Below are 20,015 nucleotides of genomic sequence, written 5' to 3' on the forward strand. Positions count from 1 at the left end.
ACCTTTAAGTTAGTAAAAGGCAGGGTTAAAATAAAGCATATTTGTTTAAAGTTCAGATTACACTGCTTTACTGTGTATTCATTTCATAATGACATATTGCAGCTATTAACTTTAATTATAAGGCTGCAGGTCTGGATGAAAAAGCAGACATGCTTCCAGCTGACAAAATCCACGCTTTTATTTTGTAGACAGACTTCCGGTTTGTGCACGTCTGACTCCAGTGAGCTTCACGCAGCCGCTCCCGCACGCAGGTTAGGTCCAATGTCCAGCCAGGTGCCTGACCGCGGGGCCGTATCCCTCCGCGGTGAGTCCAGCATGGCTCCGCTGCGGTTCTGCGCCAACGTGTCGTGGCTCTTCACGGAGCTGCCGGACCTCCGCCAGCGGCTCCACGCCGCCGCCGCCGCCGGCTTCCGGGCCGTGGAGGCCGCCTGGCCGTACGACTCCGACCCGCTGGAGCTGCAGCGGGCCCGGCAGGCCGCGGGGGTGGAGGTGGTGCTGCTCAACACCCCGCCAGGTAGAGCCCGTGTGTGTGTGTGTGTGTGTGTGTGTGTGTGTGTGTGTGTGTGTGTGTGTGTGTGTGTGTGTTTTAAAGGTAGGATGATAACTTCAGGGCAGGGTTAAGGTAAGGGTTAGGGTTAAGGTTAGGGTAAGTCTTCAGGAAATGAATGTAAGTCAGTGTAATGTCCTCTTAGGTGATGGAAACTGTGTGTGTGTGTGTGTGTGTGTGTGTGTGTGTGTGTGTGTGTGTGTGTGTGTGTGTGTGTGTGTGTATGTGTGTGTGTGATGTAACTTGTTGCTTCAGTGTTTAATTTAATGTTTTAATGTGTGTCTAATTAGAAATTCCTCATCGGGTGTTCCACAACAGGTAGATCCCACCGAGTGATTTGATTGGACAGGGGGTCTTTCCGTGCCTGCTGATTGGCCAACTGCTCCATGAGCCAAAACACAAAAACTCACATTTTGTTATCAGTCAAAGAGGCAAAGTCCAGTTCCAAATGTTGGACAGGTCCCGTGGCTGTTTGGCGGCTGAACTGGACTTTTGGTGCAGCTGCATGTTTAACCTCAGGCTCTTTTTCTTGGTGTTAATTAAATTATGATTCAGTTTTCATGTGTTTGGTGTCATTTGGTGTCACATCACAGTGTCAGCAACACACACTTTCACCAAAACCTTGGTTGCTGCTGTGACTAAAGATTCATAAATGATGTAACTGACCCGCACCATCACATGGAGCCGGGTCACTATGGGCCCTAAAAACAGACTGATGACTTCTTGACTATCTCCTGACATTGCAAGCTTCAGTGGGGTTCATGAAAAAGTAATTTCATATATTACGTTAGCCTATATTTACAATGATCTGGTATGAAACATATATTATTTTTCATACTCTTGGGAATATATTTCTTGTTTTGAGATCATTGGTGTGAGGCTGTTGGACAAATACAAATGTCAGACAGAGATTAGCAGAGGTCAGCGCAGATTTTTGATTTGAACACGGCAGCAGAGAGGTTCATCACAGATGTGCGATGGAAAAACCGGAACGCCTGTGGTCCTTTGTGCAGTTTTGTCCACTGGCTCCGGGTCGCAGAGGCTCCTGCCTGCAGAGGATGTGGTGATGATCTGCTTCACAGGAAACTTTCAGGGCAACCAAGCTATCATTTGAGGTTTGGCAAAAAATTGATAGAGTGTAGCATCGTGATATTTTCTGTGGCGATACTGTAGTGATCCACGTACGTCAGTCTTTCCTTGGGGACAGAATTTGCAGTTGAAAAAAGGTAACAAATCACAATACGCAGCATACTGCAAAATAATAGAAACAGCCACCAAAGTGTCATCACGTAAACTCCAGCGCTGTACAGGAAGTTGCCCAGAACAGACAGCAGGTCTATCATTTTTATTGTTTTTTGCACCAAAGTCAGAGTCAGAATCAGAAATACTTTGTTGATCCCCAACGGGAAATCGGGTCAGTGGAAGTTGCTCAAATTCTCAAGAGAAATTTTTAATTATAAGAAACATAGAAGACAATCCAAAATATAAAAATATGCGAATTAAAAACCCAACCTTACCCCAACCATAATCTCTTAATTTTTGTCTGAACCCGACTGACCAGTTGCTTCCTGACAGGTCCCAACACGCTTGGTTTGGGTATTCACACTCAACTGTCAAATAAAGCAGAAATGCCAAAAAAAAACAAAAACAAAAAAAAACACAAAAAACCTCCAAACAAAACAAAATCCTAAATCCTAAACAAAAAAACTGATCTCAAGAAACAATGTGCAAAATCAAAATCAATCATTCAGAAAACCAGGGAACTTCAGATGAATCTTCAAGTCGCCGCTGAAACCGCCCACAAGCAAGGCAGCGTGTTCCCCAAGGCATTGTGGGTAGTGGAGTCCGTGTTACAGCGCTGATTAAACGATGAGGTGATCAATAGATCAGCTGATCAAGAGAAAATCAGGCAAATTTTAAAATAGTTAAAACGCCACACGGCTGTGTTTGATCTTCAGACGTGACGTTGCTCTATCGTCACTTATCTGGACGTTTTGCATCATTTTTCACATTAAAGATAATCAATTCCTCCCTTTTTATAATCCCAGCAGAAATTCAAATGGATGAATTTTCCTCAGATCCCCTCCATCAACAGGGGTCTCTTTAGACGTCTTTAAAATGCTGTTTCCGATCAATCTGTTGAATCATAAGTGGAGATTACTCTGCTGAGATTTCTCAGCAATAAACAGCAAATAAATAACTGAGCTGACGGCGAAGGAGAGGAATATTTCAAAGGTTTGTTGGTCAAAAATTGATGCTAGACATTGTGGGTCCAGACTGGAGGATATTTATCTGTCCCGGCCTCCACAGCTCTGTGACCGCAGCTTCATAACGGCACATGAACTCACTGCTGCTCCTCTGGACTGGGCTCATGGAAATAAAATAATAAATAAAAATAAATAAATACAACGCAACATCAGAAAAAATGAAAACTAATTGAAAAAATATTGTGTGCCACTGTAGGGAGAAAAAAAAAAATTACACAGCCGGGGGAGGGGAGTGATATTCTGAGAAAAACGTTCAAGATTAAAGTTTATGTTTATTTATGAGGAAAAAAACGTGGATATTCTCTGAGAATAAAGCGGTAAATTTACATGAAAAAAAAAAATTTAATTTTAAAATCATTAAATCACAAATTTGTGAAAAAAAAAAAAACAAACAAAAAACTTGGAAAATAGTTTTTTATACAGTCGGATTCAGTCAGAAGAAACTCCTGGTGGTTTGAGCCCAGAATCACAATCTTCTCCTCAGCATCTGGACTTTGACACGAAGCAGAGTTTATTTTTTTCTCGTGAATTTGTTACTTTATAATCTCAGAATTTTAAATTTTTTTTCTTGTAAATTCATGACTTTCATCTTGAAAATTCAGAGTTTTTCTTCCTAAGCCTCACCGCCTCTCCTCCAGCTGTGTGGTTATATTGTGTACTTACAAAACTAAAAGAAAATAAAAATAAACAGAACATGGTCAAATATGTGAGCACAACAACATGAGGAGTCGTTAAAAAAGTTATTAAAAAAATAAAACTAATACTGAAACGAATGAGCACAAAATAAAATCTAATGAAAACTAGAGAAGTGTAGTAAGTGTGGGCAGAGCAGCTCCTGGGTCATCGGCCGGCCTCAAGTGGGCGGAGACAGGTGTGTAGAGAAAGGCATCATGGGTATTTCAGCGTTCACAGTTTTGCAGCCCTGAAACCCAGAAGTATGACCAAAATATTACAGAATATGATTTCTTTATCTGAATCCCTCTAAGCTCCACAGGACGAGTTTATCAGCCACTAATTCATGTTAGAAACGTCCGCAAGAAACAGGAAGATTTTCACATCCAGTTTGGTCGTTTAAACTGGTTCACATTCTGGGGAAAAGTGTTAAAAGAAGTTAAGTTTGACAAGACGAGACTGGTGTGCCTGGTTTATCAAAATATGATTTTACTGTAAACACAGGGCTTGTTACAGCTGCTGAGGAATCCTCAGATTGTGGAAAAGTGCCGAAATGGATGGAATAAATGTGAGAAACAGCAACAGATGTGAGCTAGACTTAGTGATCCTGCTCGTATCGACACAACTGCTAAATGTGCATGTACATTGTTCAAAATATTTGCATTTAACATGGTGTTTTGGAAAGTTTATAACTAAAGATAATTATTGTCTGTTTGTGTGTGAAGAATTTAAAAAACAGACAAAGCCAGAGGGTTTTCCTGCTGTTGAGCTGGAGACGCTGATGATGACTGTGGTGATGTGGATGATGGTAGAAATATTAATAATGAAAATGAAACTCTGTGTTGCAGGAGACGTGAAGGCCGGCGAGCTCGGCCTCGGAGCCGTCCCGGGACGAGAGGCGGACTTCAGACAGGGCCTCGATCTGGCTCTGACATACGCTCGAGCGCTCGACTGCAAGAGGTCAGGAACCCAAAAACGACAAACTGCAGAACTTTTTTTGTTTTGAAACTGAATTGCAGTTGAGCCGACCTCTGTGTCGTCATGTGGTGACGCTAAATCAGTTTGTCATGTCCGGTTTTTCTCTTCTGTTGTGCAAAACGGCTCATTTTCACCAAAACACACTGGATGTTTTGTGAAGTTACTAAAAAATAAGGTGGAAATGTTTTTATCCTGGTTACAGTTCATCCAGTCGGCCAGTTAACGTCCTGTGTAGAAGTACACGTTATCATGTGTTGTGAGGAAGTGGGAGCTTTTATTGTGAAGGTGCAGGATGTTATGGTGCTGAACATGAAGTCGTTTTCCAGAAACTAAAGTCCAAAGTCTCATTTTTAATTTTAGTTTAGTTTTAGTTCAGTTTTGAGTTTTGGTTTTGCTGAACTGAACTGATCTGGCCTCTCTGGTCAGGATCCACCTGATGGCGGGACGGCTTCCCGCCGGCGCCCACAGGCCTGCCGTTGCCAAGGAGATGGAGGCCATCTTTGTGCAGAACCTGACGTACGCTGCCGATGTCCTCGCCAAGGTCAGTGACTCCGCACGCCAAGGTGAAACTTTACCGATCTGTGCTGAGAAAATGTCGCAGCGCCAAGTTTGAACAGTGACTTTTATTTTACGTGACGCTCGGAAACTTCAGGAAGGAAAAACTAAAGAGTCAGAGCCCCTCGCCAAAAATAATAACCACACATTCTGCAAAAATATGTCTGAGTGGTCACTTTATTTTCTCAGTCAGTGTATACGCTGTTGATACTGCAGTATTTTTGAGCTGTGTCAAATGTTTTAATGATTATATACCAGAGGTGTGGACTCGAGTCACATGACTTGGACTTGAGTCAGACTTGAGTCATAAATTTGATGACTTTAGACTCGACTTGACAAAATGTAAAGAGACTTGCAACTCGACTTGGACTTTAACATCAAGGACTTGTGACTTCACTTGGACTTGAGCCTTTTGACTTGGAAAGACTCCCTACTTTCCCCAAAACACAAAGATTAAAAAGTATGTTATTAAGGAACGCTCTATCTCCCTCTTGACTTGGGACTTGACTCGGGACTTGCCTGTCTTGACTTGGGACTTGAGGGCAAAGACTTGAGACTTACTTGTGACTTGCAAAACAATGACTTGGTCCCACCTCTGTTATATACAGATTAAATTTGGTTAACTGAAGGGGTTATTGTTAATTTTTTAGGAGCTGTAACGTAATTGTTTGCATTAGGATGAAATGTTTAATAACTGACAGGAGTGGCAGGAGGTTTCATGGTGACTTCAGTGATGTTGGTCTGTCATCTGAAGCCAAACCTCGGCTTGTTCAGTAAAATGTGCAACTTGTGGTAAAGTCTGTTGTGTAAAATAACAGCAAACTGCATTAGTGTGTGTCTGTTGGTAATCCAGCACATAGTAATTAGTGTTTTCCAAAAGTCCCTCAGATGTCCTGAGTGTGTGTTGAGGTGATGAAGCTGCAGCGCCGCTCTCCCTGCTCCGTGTAAATCTTTTTAAATCGAGTGGCGTGTCGCTGACATGTTGCTGTTTGTCTCAGGAGGGGATCACCGGCCTGATCGAGCCCATCAACACTCGGCTCACAGATCCTCGGTACTTCCTGGACTCTCCTCATCAGGGTGAGACGCTTCATCCGGCTGCACTCGGTCCCGAGACGCACGGCGACCCCGTCACTGTCGGCCGAGTCGACGCTGAACGTCACTCAGTCGCTCACTGTCGGCCGAGTCTGCAGCTTCTAATGAGGCGACTCAGGAAACCAGTGACTCAGTTTCCCTCTAAATGTGTGTGTGTGTGTGTGCATGTGCAGCATCCCGTCGTCATGGTGACGCCCGGCGGTCCAGCTGCTGAGCACAGAGACGTGCAGCTCCTGTTCCTGATGTCAGGACGACGTGGTTGGAGTTCGGAGTGACTCGCTGCATAAATTAGCATATTAATGAGGAAAAGCTTTTTTTTTTTTTCTAGAAGCTTCTGTCACCTGGTTATGCTTTAAGACACAGAGTTCATGTCAAAACCAACCACGTTGTCTTAATGTGTTTAATTAATGATCTCACATGATATAGCTACCATAACCTAAAGAAAAACCTAAAAACAAAAGATATCTGTCTATAAGTGTATATATATGTGTGTGTGTGTGTGTGTGTGTGTGTGTGTGTGTATCTACTCATTGTATTGTCTCATTTGTTTTTATTATTGCTTGCATCCTTGTAATTAAGTTCTGTCTATATCTATATTTTTTCTACTGCCTTTTTCTCTCTTTTTCTCTCATCTTTCAACATCCGTCTGTTTTCTTTCCTGTGTTTTTTGTTTTCCTCTTTCATCTGGATTTTACCTTCATTGTTTGGCCTCTTCTGTCGTTCCTCTGCTTTTGACCTCTGGTTTTAAAGATGCTATATAAGTCAAGTTTGTTGTTATGATATGTATTAGTCTTTAATGCCCTTTTTTTTTTGTTTTTGTTTTTCTGGCTGCAGCGGCTGCGATCCTGGAGCGGGTGGGGAGGCCCAACATCAGGCTGCAGATGGTGGGTGATCCGGACGCTTTTCGTTGATTGATGCAGGACGATGAAGCCGTCACTAACTGATCCCTGATCTGTGTGTGTGTGTGTGTGTGTGTGTGTGTGTGTGTTTGCTGCAGGACGTTTTCCACTGGCAGATCATGGATGGAAACCTGACGCAGAACATACACAAGTATTTCCCCCTGATCGGTGAGTGGGCACGGGGAGAACACGCCACTTTCAAAGAAATTTACCTGTTTTGGGATTTTTTGTTGGATTATTTTTTTACTGTCATCAAAGATGAGAGCAGCTAGAAAGTTGCTGGACGGGCCGGGACGTTCTGGACAAAATCACAGCCAGAAACACTTTACTGTGTGTTACTGCTCAGGTTCTCAAAAGAAGAATATATATAAGCTTAAGTCAAATTATAAGAAATAGAAAAAGAAATACAAAATGTAAAAATATATGCATCAGAAATTTGTTAAAAAAAAAAAAATGTGGATTATGTAGAAATATGTGCATTAACTTTACTTTGTGCATTAATCCTAATTTGTAAAAAAAAAAAAAAAAAAAAAGTGTGAATTATGTAGAAATATGTCCATTAATAGAACAGTGATATTACACCAATAAATACAGAAATTAGAAACGGAGACTATGTAAAAAGTCTACTTACATACACACAGGGCTAATAATTGTAAAGTCCTGTAGGTTTAACTTTATTGCACAGTGAAATGAAGAAGTGAATTTATTATTATTTTTTTTATTTCCAGGCCACATCCAGGTGGCTCAGGTTCCCGGCCGGAACGAGCCCGACAGCCCCGGGGAGCTGAACTTCCCGTACCTGTTCGGGCTGCTGGAGGAGCTGCAGTACCAGGGCTACATCGGCTGCGAATACAAACCTCGAGGTGAGAGTCCGCCGCCGCCACAGACGCCGTCATTTTCACTGAATAAAATATGAATCAATTGTTTATCTTCGTCGTCCGCTGAAGGATCGACAGGTGACGGCCTCGGCTGGGTGAAGGAGTACTGGGCTCAGAGCGAGTGACGGGCCGAGGAGCAGACGGACCACGAAGCCGCCGGCGCCCCGTCCCGTCCCGCCCCGCCCCGCCCCGCCCCGTCCCGCCCCGTCCCGTCCCGTCCCGTCTGGCCTCCAGAGTGAAATCCAGCAGCCTCACGTTCAGACTGCAGCTCCGCTCGGTTTGACACACGGCAGCCAACAGGCCCGACGCCGCCATGCTGACCCAGTGTCGACTCCAGCAGCTGATTTTGATTTAGTCTTAGTCGTTTGACCAAAGTGCATTTTAGTTTTAGTCACATTGAATTATAGAACTGTAGAAGTGTTGTGATTTTTTTAAAATATGAAATCAGGGCAGTAGGTTTTCCTGGAGCACAGAGGATTTGAGCTGCTCTTCGGTCTGAACTGCAGGCCTTTAATGGGCGAGCGTGACGAGCCGGAGCTGCTTCTCTTATTAATAAACATAACAACCAGACGCACACGACGTCACGCCTGTTATCATCTGGGATCTATTTTCAGCCCGTCTCGTCTCGTCTTAGTCATGGAAAAAAAATAAAAGGTCATTAACTAACGTTTTTTGTCGTCATCTCTGTTGATGAAGTTAACACCGGCTGGGATTGGACTCTGAGATTCTTTTTTTTTTTCTGAAAGTCATAAAACAAGATATTTTCTTGTTTGCAGTCCTTTGCCTTAGACTCTGTTTTTACTGGATCGAGAGTTACTGGCTTTGTGTTTCTCTCTGTGAAGGCCTGTAAAGCTCTCTGACACTGTAAACTGTGATTTTCTGATCTGAATAAACTCAAACTTTAATTTGAAACTTGGAAAAACGAGTGGTCGGTGAAATCTGGAGCTGTCGGAGTCAATATTCAATCATGCTGTTTTAGAGACTCGTGTAAATCATGAAGGACGATCAGCAGGATTCATTTTCCTGACCGATGAGAGAACGACAGGTGGGTTTTATTGGCTTCTTCCTGTTTTTCCACAGGAATGAAGGAACCTCCTCCAGTGTTTCTTCTCTGTAAGGAGGAAAACCCCCGGGAACGAGGTCCGGCCGGTCGCTGGTCTGAGCCGAGCAGCTCAGGTGTGTGGTTACCTGTGACTGAACATGAAGTCGACTGAATTTCTGTTAGCCAACTAGCCATTAACTACTAGCCACTCTTTTGTTTTTTGTTTTTTTAAAGAAATATTCCCCTTTTTTTCCTTCTGCCGGTCATAAATCCTGTTATTGTGGAAATCAAACATTTTCCTCGTCGTGTTTAATTGGCCAGATGGTCGACGGAAAGCGGAGGAACCTTTTTTTTTTTTTTTTTTTTTTTTTGCTGTGAGCTGCGACAGTCTGACACGTCGGCGCTGAAAAGGAGGCAGAACATCTGGAGAGCCGAGCTGAGGTTGGCAGAAGTTGATTTCAAGGATTTTTAATAAACACTAGATCAATGCATCAATAACTGAATTTTTTTTTTTGCTTCACTTATATCAACATGCTGAATATCGCACTCGGAAACAAATTACAGCTGTAAATCTCCTTATAGGAACTTCATTCAAGGACGGGTGTAATTAAAGGGACAGTTCGCACATTTTGAAACATCTGATATTTCACCTTATATTTCCACTTGTTAAATAAAGTTTTGCATTTGAGGACGTGTAGCAGAGTTGTTCAAGTATGAAATGGTGTAAAAAAATGTTTACTCTTAAAAAAAAAAAAAACTAACATTGCTTAAATCTTGTGGTATTTGTTCAATCGCAGATAATTATAAACTACAGTGTGTGTTACTCTGTAGAGGAAATATAATCAGATTGTGTTGGTCCTTGGTGTGTGTTGGACATCAACACACACACACACACACACACACACACACAACTCCTTCAGAAACCTCAGATGAGATGGAACCATGAAGACCAACACCAAAAACTAAGAAAATAATCTTGAACTCCACAGATCCTCATTATTAGCACTGATTTATTTAGCATTTTTCATACATACAAATTGATCTATATATACATAGTATACATAATGCAATTACAGACAGTGCAATATTGATATTACAGTTTGAAAATGCCAAAGGGGGGGGAGCTAACTATCCTCACAGTTCACATTTTGCATGATCACTATCCAGTGTTTCAACATTCAAACGACTGAATCCTTTATTATCATTATTATTCTGTCCCGTTTCTCCTTCATTTCACATCAACAGAGAACTTCAACATGTCAGTGTTTGGTTTCCTTCCAGTGAAAACGTGTCGCGGGCATACGGCTCTTTCACGAGTCATTAACGGAGATCGGCTCCTCGCGCGCCTTCTGTTTGTTTTGACGGCGAATCCGGAGTCTTTTTTCTGGCTCCTGCGCCCCGATCGTCCGCCGCGAGCTTCCAGGAAAACGCAGCGCGAGTCGAAGACGCTCCTGCACGTTCCTGCTCTTCACTGACGCCACGTGGCACGCTGTTCTGCAAATCGTCAAAATTTCATGATCTTCCTTAACTCGTCGGTGAAAGGCAGAGGTAATGGGAGAACATGATTTTTATCTCACGTTCGTTTTAGACGGCGAAAACAACAGGCGACGGTTATAATCGCTGATAAGAACACTGAGCGACTCCCAAATGTCTCTCCAATTTTTTTTGTTTTTTTTGTTGTTTTTTTTTCATTTTTTGTTCACATTTCCCAAACTGACTCAGGCACTTCAGTTGCGTAACGTCAGGAGTCTGTGTTTCCAGAGATTTCCTCTGCAAAGCTGATGGAAAAAAAAAAAAAAAAAAAAACACACTGTCTTCATACAAAAAAAGAAAAAAAGAAAAAAAAAAACATAAAACAAACCAAGAAAGGCACTTCAGGGCTCCAGAGATGGCAGTGGGGTTAAAGTGGGTAGCAGGTTTGACACTTTTGAAAATGCAACATAAAACTCATCCAACACTGCAGACCGACGTCCCAGCACTCCCTCTCTCTCTCTCTCTCTCTCTCGCTTTCTCTCTCTCTTGCAAAAAAAACAAAAAATAAAAATAAAAACAACATAGCATGAGTAGCTAGCAAAGGCTATCAGAAGGCACGAGATCCAAGACAACCTACTGCATGAGGAAGCGATGGAGCGTGACGTTTGTGCGATTACGTGACATCACAGCCAAAAAAAAACGCTCGTGTTTCAGTCGGCGACTCGACTCGTCGGGGCTGTCGGACGAGCGTGGCAGTGGCTTCTCCGCCTAAATGCTTTCCTCGCCCGCGTGCTCTTGAGCAAGCGTATGAAAGAACACAGTATTCGCCCGTGTCCAGGCTTCGTCGGAGCCTTTCGGGGACGTTCCTCCGGGCGCGGGGGCCCGTCGGGCGGTCAGCACTTGTGTATCGTCGTAAGGCTTCAGAACGCTCGCCCACTCTCACCCGCTTTGTGTTTCTGTTTTTAAATAAGATTTTCACTACAAGTCACTCTTAAGGTTGCTCAGTAGGAGTTTGTGTGCACTGGGAATCACATGGGGGGGGGGGGTTGCATAAATAACATCACTGTCCCGTCCGACTCCTCAAGTCCGAGTCGACGGAAACTCCGAAACTTCAAGTGGTTCTGTTTTCAGTCAGCGGCGAGAGAACTTGCTGTGCTTTAGTAGAGTTGCAGAGATTTTTTTTTTTCTTCTTCTTCAGGAATTCAGGGTTTTCCCAACATTTCTCCCTGTTTGGACGCGCTCTCCTCTCCACGTCCGGCCGGTCCTCGGCGCAGGTTTCAGCGGCGCGCTCGGCTCTGAGGCCGGCGCCCGGCTCTACAGCAGCCCCGTCCAGAGGTTGTAGCAGGCCGTGTTGATGACCGACTCCAGGTGATGGTACATGGACACCAGCTGAGGCGGGGGGCTGGTGCTGGCCTGCGGCTGCGAGGGCAGCGGCTCCCGAAATACGACCTTCAGACTCTGGACAAGGAAGAAAATCCGGTTACTCAGAGATGTTGTCACATTTAAGTAAATCTACGGTGGCCCTGAGAGCTCAGTCCACCGCAGCTTAGGAAAACACGAAAGACAAAACCTGAGCAAATGAAGAAAACGTCATCAATTTGACAGCATGCGTAGTATTTAGGGAAAATATCCTGCAAATTCAGACAACGTGTAAATAGAAAAAACAGAAACAAATTAAGAAAACATTAATTTGACAACACGTGAAGAATTTAGACATCGCAGTTACACCAAATGACTCTCAAAATTAGTTTGTAGACCCTGAAAATGTGTTTTCGTTTGCAGAAGGCTGAGGTTCACTGACATGAGGTCATTGGCAGGCTAACGCTAACACTGGCTAGCTTCCAGTTAGCTCTGTGCAGGGGCGGCAGTCGAATGAATCAAGTTTTCTTAATTTACTCGTGCTTTGTTTATGTGCATGTGTTTTCTGAAGCTGCAGTGCGTTGAGCTCTGAGGGCAGCCCAGTGAATCTTATAAAACTTGATTATCACTTTCTTTGTCACAGTAAAAGGAGACGGTGAGGCACAGCAGCAAAATACCAGCTGGTTCTGGTTCCATCTGAAAACACACAGTACCACAGTTAGGGTTAGGGTTATTAAAAACAAAGAGCAACTCACTGTTTTTCCAGCTTGGGTGTCCAGAAAGACGAGGACAAAGCAGTCGGTGAACTTCTGGTTCAGAACCGCCTGAAACACAGATGTTGATGACCGTTACCGGGCGTGAAATACAAAGAACGAGTGGACTGTCGTACTAAAACACACACATCAGGTCACACTGAGGCACTCTGGATTTTACTGATTCCACCCAGACCAGAGGAAAACTGCTGCTGCCCTTCATGCTTGGCGTTTGTTGGCGTGGCAGAGGTCAAATTTAAAGACACACATTGGCTCGGCTACTAGCAGCTTTGTAGCTTCTTGGTGTTGGCCTTGAAGAAGCCGTCCACTCTCAAACCTGATGTACAAGGTGATGAAGTGTCAGCGTACACTGACAAACACATACAGGACACAGAGAGGAGACTGAGGGTCCAACAGGAGTTTGATCAAAGATCTGCTGTATTTTGTTAAGCTTCCAGTTTCCATTCTTTTGATCTAGACCCACGTCGCTCCTGTTAGACCCTGAAGCTGTGGATCCTCGGTCCATCGGTGGCCTAAGATCTCCAGCAGTCTTCAGTCCTCGCTGGCTTCCTGACTGGCTGCTCACTAAGTCAGGGGTGTCCAATCATGTGCCATGGAGGCCAAGAGGCTGCAGGTTTTCATTCCAACCAAGACCTCCACCAGGTGACTTCACTGATCACCTCACCTTGTATCAGAAAGGAAGAACTAATCAGTGAAGTCACCTGGTGGAGGTCTTGGTTGGAATGAAAACCTGCAGCCTCTTGGCCTCCATGGCACGTGATTGGACACCCTTGTCCTAAGTGAATCAGGGCATGAGGACAGAAAACCAGGTGTGTCCATGCTGTGGGACTGTTTACAGATGTTGAACTTGAACTTGAAACTTGGAATCTGTTCCAGTTCTGATTCCAAATTTCAAGTTCCAATGTTGCTTTGAGTCTGGATTGCCAACACTAAATCATAAATGTAAGGATAACACATTTTCCTGGTATTCCCATCCTCTTTGATATCTTTGTTTTTCTTGACATGTTACAACCTTCTGTAACTCCACGTACTCGGACTCACAAACTATGAGCTTCACCTCCGTGCTTGGTCTTGGTGACAAATTTGCTGTCTGCCCAACTTCCACTTCCTGTAAATGCAGGAATGCCATTGGCCGAGCCTCGGTGAGGTCAGTGTTGAGGGAGGATAAAGTTTGATTTAGCTGAACTTTGGATGCAAAACCTGGCAGAAAGTGACGGTGGTTTGCAGCCGCTTCGGGCCGTGCAGCCGGATCCTTCGAGCGAGAGGCCGGTCCTCAGCTGCAGTCGTAAACCTAATCCTTATTAGAGCTTCTGTCCCGGCTGGGGTTTTATTATATTGATTTATATTTATATTTAGCTTGGTGAGTCCCAGGCTTTAAGTGCATGTTTTGTATGTGAGGTAAATCACCAGTTAAACTGTTGCTGTGCTTCTGCACCACGACGTTCATTTTCTTTGACTAATTTTTTGCGTCTACAAAGAATCACCGCCCTGAGACGATGTTTGACTGCAACAAGGAGAGTTCAGGTTGTAGTCATCAGTTTGGCAATCGCAAGAAATAAGGGAACTGCTTTTGATCTCAAGCCTCGCAATTACAAATTGAAGAGAGAGTAATCTCATGAAACTCCGAAGAAACCCACAATTATTCCCCTCAAGACACAAATAATCCCCCTGTAGAGTCCCTTTCTACGTTTTAACCCCGCCACAACCTTATTTCACCCCACAGAGCTCGGATGCTTTTGAACAGACTATTTTCTTTCAACTGAGAGAAAATAGTCCCGTCTTTTTTTTTTTTAAACATAACTTAGATGCTGAGCAGGTGCAGAACTTAATTTAAGGAAATTCAAGGTGACTCGGGGCGGCTACGGATTGTGGATTCATCTGCAATGAAAAACCAGCCGGAAAACTTCAATGCAACACTTCACTCCAAGGTGCGACGTTTTTTTCTGATTCACGGGGAAAAAAAAAAGAAAAGGCAATTGTGTTTCTGACCTGGCTTCAAACCAGATTTGTCCTATCAAGTCTCATATTGTGAAATAAATGAAAACCAGAAAAAAAGCGGCGTGTCTTCTCACCAGATACTGAATGCCGTTGTCATCAAAGTGTCGGCAGCTCTGAGGGAAGCGGGTCAGCAGGACTTTGATCAGACTCTGGTACCAGCTCGGGCTCATCGTCAGGAAACAGTCCTGCAGCAACACACACACACACACACACACACACACACACACACACACACACACACACACACACACACACACACACCACATGAAAACCACCGCCTTTTGTTGCAGAAAAACAAAACACAAGGCCCGCTCATGCACTGGAACCGAAGGGCCAGCGCCGAATAAAAACACAAACAGACTGTTTCTCATGGCTGATGATTCTTCTTCAACCCGAGGACGGCTTCCTGTTTAATTAATAAAGCCTATCACAAAAGCTACAGTAAGAGACAGGCAATTATCTGCAGCAAAGCCTATAAGATTAAATAACTGCTGGAAATGAGCGTATGTAGAAACCGATTTATTGATTACTGATATACTAAGCAAATATATGCCGTTTTTTGAATATCAGATATGGAGGAAGGAGGTTATTCTCGAGCTCTTTCTTTAAAAGACTCATTCAGACATTTCACTTAAAAGGACATGTAGTTCAGTAATAATGTACAGTCAAATTCAAAGATATTTGTCTCAAAAACCTCACATCGGTCTCCTTTTAAATAAAGACTTATACAATTCCTCTGCTTGTTATGATGGACTGTATATTTTGCCCCACGTTTAGATAATAACTAGAATCAACAGCAGCCGCTCCACAGAGCCATTAAAGGTGCTAAAGGTATTAAAGGCTGTAAGTGGAGCTGTACGGCTCCAAACTCAGCTTTCCTAAACCTGAGCGGGGTAATAAGACTCTGCTTTCTGTTTCTGTTGTTCCCATTTAGATGTGAAGTGTGTGTGATGAGTGTGTGATGAGTGTTTGAAGTGCTGAGAGCCTCAGATGTGTGGAGACCTCGGCTCCTTCCCACGGCACCAACAACTTTTCCCTGTGCTTTCTTTTTGCTGTGGAATCAGAGTCTGGCCAATGTGTGTGTAGACATCTATATCTATATTTATATCTATATCTATACCTATATCTACATCTGTATCTATATCTATATCTATATCTATACCTACATCTGTATCTATATCTATATCTATACCTATATATAGGGAGTTATCATGTTGCTTTAAAGGAATACTCGACTTAATTAGACTGAGACCAGATGCTGGACTCCATTTCCACCTCTGTACGTTCACTGGTTCAGTTCCTGTGGGTAGCGTTTCCTGTTAGCTTAGCATAAAGACTTGAAGTCTATGGGAGTCGTTAGCCTGGTTCCATCAAAGTGAAAAAATAAACCTTACAGCAGCTCTGAAGCCGTCTGATTTACATGGTGGATCATGTGGACAATGGTGTCTAACTTCTGGTCTCAGTCTGGGGAAGTCAATAAAGGGGTATTTTGTCCAAAATGTTGGAGTATTCCTTTAAATATCATTCAGAATTACAAATGCACACTGTTTTGTGACTCAGCATGAGCGAAAGAGTCCAGTCATTACATCATCTTTGGTGTCTTAGTTTGTTCATTGACAACAACGATGGTGATCTAATGATTTAAACGTTCACCTGACCTGTAGCCCGGCAGAACCTCAGCAAATAAACACCACAGAGGAAAATCAGCCCTCAGCAGTTTTACTACCAAGTACCAGTTCCTTGGGCCCTGTACCTTCCAATGAATGAGTCATTTCACACAGGTAAAGGACAGCACACCGATCTGTGCTGTTATCTCATTTAGAAAATCCTGGAGCAGCGTCCGGTCGGACCGGGGCAGAGGACGGTGCCGACCGCAGGCGTGAAGCAGCTCCGCTTGGTTTCAGCGGAGGATTTCAAAAAGATTTTCTTGATTTCAAACGTTGGCAGCGAGAGAACTTCTGAGAAAGCCTCTGTGTCGATGCGGCGTGAAGCAGGACTGGTGATGTGCCCTGCGGCTGTATGACGAGCTCGCAGTGTGATAAAAGCCTTCACTTACACGGGCCTCAACATTAAAAATTTCAGGCTGGAAATTGGTGGAGGAAGCAGCTGGGAAGCAAGAGACTAAAAAGCACCTCGGCTGTTTTTTACCATTTAGACACTGAAAAAAAAAAAATGTAAATTTGTGTGGTTACAGGAAAAGCTGATAAAGAAACAGTCGATTTTCAGACCACAGCTCAACATCCTCCACGTTGTAATTTCGATGCCCTGCTGCTAGCTTTTTCTGCTTACTCGCATGACATTTTTGAGCAATTTCCCGTGTACACAAGAGGCAGGAAGACAAAAAGGGCATTATACCATGGGAGGTCAGATTCTGCTTATCTGCTGCTGTCCTTTTGTGCGACTACATAAAAACACAGTCACTTTTCAAAACCTCACACGCCTGGTTATTAATTATGTGGAGCTTCAAGGCCGCCGTCTGACCCTTAAATCCCTCGTGAATGGAGTTTAGCCGGCTGCATAATTTTTGTTAAGGCCTTTCATTGAGAACATAGCTCACATTTTTGTGAAGATAACCTACTATGTTAAATCCACTGTTGAAAAAAAAAAATGTGATTGGTGTTGTGTCTTGTATTTGTGCGTCTACTGTGTCGTTTTAATGGGGGATTTTTGTCGTTCCCACACAGAAACGGGCCAAACGCACACAAAGAGACGTCACGCGAAAGGAACAAGTCGACTTTAGGGGAGATTTTGCTTTGCAGGAATTATGAAATGACTTACTTTTGTCCATGTTTTGGGATAAAAAACGTTGTCAAGTGATATATCTATGGCGAAATGGCATGAAATATGGAACGAGATCACGAATAAGGTTGTGGATGTTGTGGTGGACAGATTGCCTGTTAATGCCGATGGAGAGAGCCAATTACAAAGATTTCACTTCATTTATTTTCAAGGATGTTCATCTGTGTTCAACGCTGATGTTTTCGCTCCTACAAAAATGTAAAACCGTCAGTGAAGCCGGTTGATGTTTTGACAGCGTGACTGTGCTGGAAAGACAATAAAAATAGTGATAACTATCAAGAATTTTGTTTCAATATGTGTTTTTTTTTTTCATTTCTTATTGTAATAACTCCACACTGATGTGACCCATCAATGCACCAAAAATGCCACGTAATATTAGAATTGTTCCAGGTGGTGGTAGGAGCACATTAAAGGCCCATTCATACCCCACGTAAAAGACGGAAACGGAGACGGACGGAGCATTTCGTCCGTCATTTTGCACGAAGCGGGGGAGCTTACGATTACGGACGAAACGGAGCAATACCAACGGAAATCGTGGGGGCAGTATTAAGTTTATAGTCCAGATTGTCACCAAATCACCAGAGTCACGAAGAAGATCTGAAAAGGCATTTAAAAATGGAGCGCAGTGTTGCAACCAGTCAAAAATTTGTTTTTTTAAATTTAAATTTTTTTTTTTTAACTTGTCGAAAGTTGGAGCGGATATCCTGAAATACTGGAAATGCCGCTCGTCATCCATTTCCCGCATTGGCAGCACCAAACACCAAAACTCCCCATTGAAGGGCAGCTGAGGTTTAGTGGCTTCACGTTCCACCGACATGCTTTTTTTTTTTTTTTTTTTTAACGTTTGCGGGGCAAATACAATAAAAGAACTTCTTCCACGGTCGCCGTGTTTTATTAATGCCGTTTTATTGGCGCTCGGCACTGCCATCTAGAGGAAGTGTTGTGTTAACGCGCATCCCAACACAAAAGACGTACGGAGGTATGAAGGGTATACACGTATAGGACGGACGGACAGACCCTACCCTAACCCTAACCCTAAGCCAGACGGACGAAAAAAGGGTATGAATGGGCCTTAAGGCTCGTGTTCTCGGGCCGGGCCGATGCCTGATTGCAGCTCGTCTCCTCTGCAAAAAGCCGGATCAACACGTCGCCGACAGCCGGAGCCTTAACAAGCGCTCGTGCTGAGCTGCATCTCCCAAATGTGTTTTCTAGGAAGCGCAGCAGGATTACTGCCATTATCACCAAAAATAACCGCGGCACCAGCTCCCACTTCTCCGTCTTCATTTGATTTCCATGATTTCAATGTGCGCTCGCGAAAGCTGTGTTTACATTTCTGACTAATGAAAGAAACACACAGCCACACGCCGCACAACAAACACTCACACGTCTACGCTGCTGTTTGGCTTGGATGTGAGCGAATACAAAAGAGACTTGCACGAGGACAGCAGACATGCAGGAGAGAAAGTGCCGGCGGTGGAATAAGTCTGGGGGAGGCGGTCATCATTATTTGCAACACACAGCCGCGTGGCACAGCTGATGTGTTTCTCTGCAGCTCTCACAAGAGGCTGAGAGTGACACCGATGCTTGAGCGCTCTCACAGGATGTTAACCTCGTATACCAATTCCACTTGAACCCGCCAGCCGAGGGGAAATCACTCGCTCTCAGCCTCAGACTTGCAGCAGAGGCCGTGGCGGCGCGAGTGTGACAAGTGTAATTGCAGAAATTGCACACCGCCGAGAATCCAAAGAGATCTCGATTTTACAGCGCCGGCGAAAATGAAGCTATTCCAGAGCGAGCGCGGCCCTGACATCACGTCGAGTCATCTTTTTTTTTTTTTTTTTTTTTTTTTGCTGTATGTGTACTACAAGCTTTTGAAATGCTTCTTTATAAAAGGATGTTGTGCTATAGTGTCTCCTGTCAGCGCTTTGATAACCCATTATCTGTTCATCTCAACAGAAAACATCTCCATCAGATGGAAAAAAAAAAACGCCGGTTCGCATATCAAGCTGTGCGGTGAAGCCGAGGTTTTTGTCTCTTAATCACGCCCCGGGGCTTATCGACATTTTAATAGACACTTTCCTCCACTTTTCAACGAGTGGAATATTTTTGTTTTGTTCTCAGTTTCTTTTCTTTCTTTCTTTTTTTTTTTTTTTTTTTGGGTAACCACTGTTGACGTTTGAAACCCTTCTCTGTTGAGACTTGATTCTCCAGCGCCTTGCCGTCTATCCAGCCAAATCCCATCTGTCACGAAACCATCAGCATATCACTGATATTTTGCAGTAAACAAGGTAACGGGCCCAAGTTTATGCAACAAAAAAAAAAAAAAAAGCGTATCACATGTTGTATCGCCTGCCTTGGTTCAGGCCCCCTGCGGCTTTTGTTGTCTTTATTTTTTTCTGCTGGTGTTTTTTTCGTGTGTTTCAAATGTGGTCCTTCTCAAGATTTCTTCCATCTCTCTCTCTCTCTTTTTTTTTTCTCCTCAGATAGGCACGGGGCATTGCAATATGACAAAAAAAACATCGGAGTCGACTCTGGAAACTGTGAGTCGGGTCGTCCTGTTTTGTTTGCTGTGGGCCTGTAAAGCTTTGAGACTGACTTTTGGCTCTTAACCCTCTGAACCCCAAGCAGTTTTGGGGCGTTTTCTGCTCCCCTCACATTTTGGCTCACTGTGGGCTTGATTTTC

The 20,015-nt window shown here is 43.7% G+C and overlaps 2 protein-coding genes across 6 annotated transcripts in view; one reads left to right on the forward strand and one right to left on the reverse strand.

The window, feature by feature from the left end:
• Nucleotides 1–211: 211 nt before the first annotated feature.
• On the forward strand, nucleotides 212–18,992 carry hyi (hydroxypyruvate isomerase). 4 transcript variants are annotated; one of them, XM_030048954.1, is made up of 9 exons: nucleotides 212–514; nucleotides 4,335–4,446; nucleotides 4,891–5,005; nucleotides 6,018–6,096; nucleotides 6,946–6,995; nucleotides 7,109–7,178; nucleotides 7,739–7,873; nucleotides 8,969–9,064; nucleotides 9,252–9,618. In XM_030048954.1, the coding sequence occupies exons 1-9, from the start codon at nucleotides 262–264 to the stop codon at nucleotides 9,335–9,337; spliced, it is 996 nt and encodes a 331-aa protein (XP_029904814.1). In that variant the 5' UTR covers nucleotides 212–261; the 3' UTR covers nucleotides 9,338–9,618. The 4 variants fall into 4 exon arrangements, 3 of the variants coding, with proteins under 3 accessions (XP_029904814.1, XP_029904815.1, XP_029904816.1); XR_003928117.1 differs by lacking the exons at nucleotides 8,969–9,064; nucleotides 9,252–9,618 and adding exons at nucleotides 7,958–8,084; nucleotides 18,973–18,992 and having other exon boundaries at nucleotides 213–514; XM_030048955.1 differs by having other exon boundaries at nucleotides 8,969–9,618.
• Nucleotides 9,921–20,015, reverse strand: part of szt2 (SZT2 subunit of KICSTOR complex) — a 156,002-nt gene continuing 145,907 nt past the window's right edge. For both annotated transcript variants that reach the window (XM_030048953.1, XM_030048952.1), the window contains 3 exons: nucleotides 14,608–14,718; nucleotides 12,518–12,586; nucleotides 9,921–11,861 (listed from right to left, as the gene is read on the reverse strand). In XM_030048953.1, coding sequence (XP_029904813.1) covers nucleotides 11,718–11,861; nucleotides 12,518–12,586; nucleotides 14,608–14,718 — 324 coding nt within the window. In that variant the 3' untranslated portion in view covers nucleotides 9,921–11,717. The remainder of the gene's footprint in view (nucleotides 11,862–12,517; nucleotides 12,587–14,607; nucleotides 14,719–20,015) is intronic.

The sequence above is a fragment of the Myripristis murdjan genome, chromosome 4, assembly GCF_902150065.1.
Source record: "Myripristis murdjan chromosome 4, fMyrMur1.1, whole genome shotgun sequence".
Classification (NCBI taxonomy): domain Eukaryota; kingdom Metazoa; phylum Chordata; class Actinopteri; order Holocentriformes; family Holocentridae; genus Myripristis; species Myripristis murdjan.

What these genes read in the sequence shown, in the direction of transcription:
- hyi (XM_030048954.1), top strand. Translation starts at nt 262, where the DNA reads ATGTCCAGCCAGGTGCCTGACCGCGGGGCCGTATCCCTCCGCGGTGAG. An exon ending in GCTGCTCAACACCCCGCCAG is followed by an intron (nt 515 to 4,334) that starts GTAGAGCCCGTG and finishes TCTGTGTTGCAG; the next exon opens with GAGACGTGAAGGCCGGCGAG. An exon ending in CTGCGAATACAAACCTCGAG is followed by an intron (nt 7,874 to 8,968) that starts GTGAGAGTCCGC and finishes GTTTTTCCACAG; the next exon opens with GAATGAAGGAACCTCCTCCA.